Source organism: Cynara cardunculus (assembly GCF_001531365.2).
Source record: "Cynara cardunculus var. scolymus isolate 2C chromosome LG 7, CcrdV1, whole genome shotgun sequence".
Taxonomy (NCBI): Eukaryota; Viridiplantae; Streptophyta; class Magnoliopsida; order Asterales; family Asteraceae; genus Cynara; species Cynara cardunculus.
Window position 1 is genome coordinate 14740792 of NC_037534.1, and position 4575 is coordinate 14745366.

The window sequence follows — 4575 nt, forward strand, 5'->3', positions numbered from 1 at the left end:
GAACGGCGATGTGTTCCTCTTTGCCCTCATCGATGGCTTCAATCTGTGATGAATCATCGAGAATCAGGGTGGGGGAGGGGCTGTGAAGAACGGCGACGAGTGAGGGTGGGGGAGGGAAGGAGACGAGCTGGAGAAGATGGAGACGATGACTGCAGCGACGACTTGGGGTGAAGGAGACGCATCTGGTAAAGGGAGCAGGTAAAGGGTAAAGTGGGAAGAATTGTCATCTGAATGGTTGAGTGAGATAGTAGATGCAAAATGGTTAAGAGCCTTATGTAACCATTAAGAAGCTCTTTTTTTTTGCCAAACAGCCCAAACCTCTGACCGATTAAGAGGTTCCCTCTTAATGTCACCATTAAGAGGGAAACAAACAGCCCCTCCATGTCTTTTGTGTGTCCAATTGGTAACTTTCTAAACTAAAATTGACGAGAAAACTTTCGGTCTCGAGGGAAAAACAATAACTACGTTTATTAGGAAAAAGTATATTACAAGAGAAAAGTTTTAAAGTGTATAAACTAATGCATTCTATGTCAAGGTTGAATATAAATGTCAAAAGTGGATTTCAACTCTCAAATGGTGTTTCTAACACACTTGGTCCATCACATGAAAGTTGCAAGATTTGACTTGTTACTAATTTAAAATTATTACAATCAATTTATTTGTAACAATGAAAATGGGCAAATAAGTAATTCTTATATGAAACTTCCCTAAAATAGAAATGGTGATCGTTAAAGCACTACCTGAAACAAAGAATGTGACACCTTTTATTGGACAGGAGCACTAAAACCGAGTTTTGTAGCCATTTTCAGTGCGGATAAAGTTATTTACTCAAGATATAGCAACAATTAAGACAACAAAAACAAGATAAACCTTGAGGGCCAGCTCAACTGCCAAATAAAAGCTAGGCCTTGAGGGCTGGGGCTCCTCCCCATAGGTATTCGGTTTAAGACTCCTCAGGGCCACTGGCCACTGGGAATCTTCCTGGCCATTATCTTCAAGGACCCATGAGATTAGTCGTCGAGACCGGAAGCTGGTCAGGACACCGACATCTACAAAACAATAAATAAAAACTAAGATGGAAGCATACCAATGACAAAACCATTATATTCCATAACTGTGTCATCTGGTCTAGCGTTTTCCTTGCTCTCGAACTCCATGGTGTAGGACATGCCCGAGCATCCACCCTGTTTAACGCCAATTCTCAAGCATAAATCTTCGCTCCGCTCAGACCTCATCTTATTCAAATGCTCCAATGCATTATCTGTCAATGCAATGGCAGGTGCAAGTCCTCCAGATGCAGGTGCAGCTACAGGATGCAAGTCAAATTAATTGAAAAAAAGCATTAAATTCGTCATCCATGTCGATTATAATGTATGCCATTAATCCACATTAATGCTAGAAGCTTATTTATTAATTAAACAGGAAATTAATGAACTAAGATATGGAAATGTAGATTTAAAGACAAGAGTGTGCTATAAGTAACGGTATATAAAGTTTTTATAGAAGATTCTTTGAAAGAATAATGTTGTGTTCTCAAATTTGGGGAGAAAAGAAAAGGAAAGGAAAATAATTTTTTATGTGTGTTCTCGAAAGGAAAGAAAATGGAAGGAAAGGAAGAGAAAGAGAATAGGTTTTCATGTTCTTGAACATGAGAGAAAAGAAAGGAAAGATGTCATGTTTACAAATATACCTTTTAAAAATATGTCCTTTACAATGAAAGGTCCGGTAGTTTTGTAATTTCTCATAACCTTTTTAAAGGGTTTTAATTTTTTTCCTTTCCTTCTGTTTCGTTTCTTGGTCACGACCAGCTAAAGCTAAAGTTCCTTTAAAGAGCGTTTCCACAGGGTAGAACCTCCTCAGGGAATATAAGGTTTTCATGAGGCTGATCTTCAGCCGCCATCCAAGCATGAATACCTTCGTTTAAGAGAATATTTTTGATGTAGAAAGTCTCAAATTCAGGATCTTCCGCCGTGCGAATTTCCTGAGAAACGAAGTCATAGGCACGTAGGTTCAAGGCCAGACCGACTACCGAAGGAAAGTTTTGGAAGGAAGCTTATCATTATTTTCCTTCCATTTCCTTTCCTTTCTCTCCTATAAAGTTTCAAGAACACGAGTTTTTTTACTTTCCTCCCCTTTCCCTCCCTTGCCTTCCCTTTCCTTCGTAATTTTTTTTCGGGAAGACAGTGTAAGAGAAGACATATTTTTGATATTATTCATTTATTCCAAATGTTCTAGGGATCTCGTGGCAATTTAATATTTTCAACTATAAAGTGTCTTGCATTCAACATTAAACATGAATATCTGCATCAATAAGTGAGGAAGAGATAAAGCTGAGTTTATACTTTATATACTATTAAGTCTTAAAAAAAACACAGAAGTTCAGAAAATAAAAATACAACAATAAGTTAAAGCAACAGGGAGAAAGGAAGTAAGGTCGAAATTTAAAAAGTGGTATATTATGCTAAAGTAACCTGCAGTATTTCTCGGGGTAGAGATCAGGTTTACAGACACCTTCTCCACCCACCCCCACCTCCAGGTGGGACAAACTGGGCTCGTTTGGTTGGATTGGTTTATTGTTTATCCCCTTCCACCCAAAAATATTGTAAAAATGAGAACATATTGAAACTCGAGCACGAAAAACACAGCCTTGTGAAAACAATATGAAACTCATGCACGAATAACATTTCCAAGCTGACAAGAGCTCGAATATTCTACTCCGCCGTACGGATCTACAGCTTCAAAAGTAGACTAGCAACTAAAGAAGAATCATCTTCAGTAGGTGATTCCTTGATGACTGAAGTTAAGAATTTGCTTAGTTTCCATTTGTTCATACCATGTTCCATGTCTCCTCATATCATGTAAATGAGACCCACAATTGTATCTTGATTTCTCGTCAACAAATAAATGGGACACACAATCGTGTCTTAATATCCTCAAGTATAAATACTTATGTTTATGTCATTAGAATCATTTGTGATGAATAAAGAGAGATGGGTGATTCGACATAAATCCCCTCAACTTGCTAAATAAACCCCCTACACTTCCCACACATCAACCTCTCTCTTTTTATATTTACAGCACATGAATTAACCTGATGTGACCCTAAAATGAGTTTTATTTAGCATCATCTAGTCCTGACATACGGGTGTCTAATCCTTGTGGGCTAACAGAAAATTACCATCTCCAAATTACTAGCAAAGATTCCAAGAGTTTATTGAATTCATATGCTTGTCAAATTTATGTTATGTGGGACTGCTGAGCTCAGAGGTTAGAGCATCACATATATCAAGGGGTTGTGGAAGGTTTTCATCCTATTGTTCCGAAAGGAATGGCTTGTAAAATGAATATCTCTTAAATGGAGCAGAACCAGGAAATTTTCAAAATAGGGGAAAGTCGTACTCCTCCCTCAATTACAAACCCTAAACCCCCAAAAGAAGATAAAAAACAGAACCCGAATAATTTGAAATTTGTGCAAATATAACCTAACAAAATACTTTCGAACCCTTGTTACCACTTTAAGCAACATGATCACAATCAAGGCAATATAATGATCGATAGACGATGTGAACATACCCAATCTGTATAAGAGAACATGTAACGAAACATCAGAGAAGATCAATACCTTGTGTTGAAATCGAGCGAATGAAGAAATTTTTTCTACGAAGATTTAGATTAAGACGAGAAGGCAAAGATCGAGTGGAAAGCGAAGCGGGTGGAACAAATGTTGAAGAAGAGCTCGACGTATTAGGCAGACGGTAAAGAGAGAAGGAACGTACCGTCGAAGAAAACGCCATTGAAGCCATGAAAGTGGTCGAAAAGAAGTGACTTTTGGATGTGAATTTAACATGTTCGACTTCTACATGCACCACAATTAACATTTTTTTGACATTAAAATAAAATAAGATATGCTATTTAAATCTAAAATATTTAAATTTAATATAAATTTAAATTACATGAACTATTTTTTTCTCAAACTAAACTACTGTTCCTAGTTTTAGGCTTAAACTTTAGATTTAGGTAGGGGTGTTGTAACAACTCTGCACTTTTGGATTTCCAGGTTAGGACCTCATTTCGGAATCTTCATTAGAAAACTAAGTCTTTTAGAATTAACCTTATTCAGAGTATGATCTTGAAGAGATCGCCTATTCGATCAGAGGCTCTGGCGTTAGCCACAGAGGCTCTGATGATAGCCACAGAGGCTCTGATGATAGCTACAGAGGCTCTGRCACTATCTACAGAGGCTCTGTTTCCTCTTCTCAGAGACTCTGTGTCCTTTCACAGAGACTCCGGCAACTCTTCTCAAAGACTTTGTATCTTTTTACAGAGACTCTGTATCTCTTCACAGAGGCTCTGGCATCTCTTTGCAGAAACTCTGTGTCTCTTCACAGAGGCTCTAGCATCTCTTTGCAGAAGCTCTGAGTCTCTTCACAGAGGCTCTGGCATCTCTTTGCAGAAACTATGTGTCTCTCCACAGAGGCTCTGGCATCTCTTTGCAGAAGCTCTGAGTCTCTTCACAGAAGCTCTGGCGTCTTTTCTTCGCAGAGGCTCTGTTGTCTTCTTTCTGAGGCGCTGGTT

General features: G+C 38.3%; 1 protein-coding gene across 1 annotated transcript in view; it reads right to left on the minus strand.

Moving 5' to 3' along the window:
• Positions 1-3830, minus strand: part of LOC112515786 (iron-sulfur assembly protein IscA, chloroplastic) — a 5687-nt gene extending 1857 nt beyond the window's left edge. The window contains exons 1-2 of the mRNA XM_025122717.1: positions 3623-3830; positions 1088-1306 (exon numbers count right to left, since the gene is read on the minus strand). Of these exons, the coding sequence (XP_024978485.1) occupies positions 1088-1306; positions 3623-3803 (400 nt within the window). The 5' untranslated portion in view covers positions 3804-3830. The remainder of the gene's footprint in view (positions 1-1087; positions 1307-3622) is intronic.
• Positions 3831-4575: the final 745 nt, after the last annotated feature.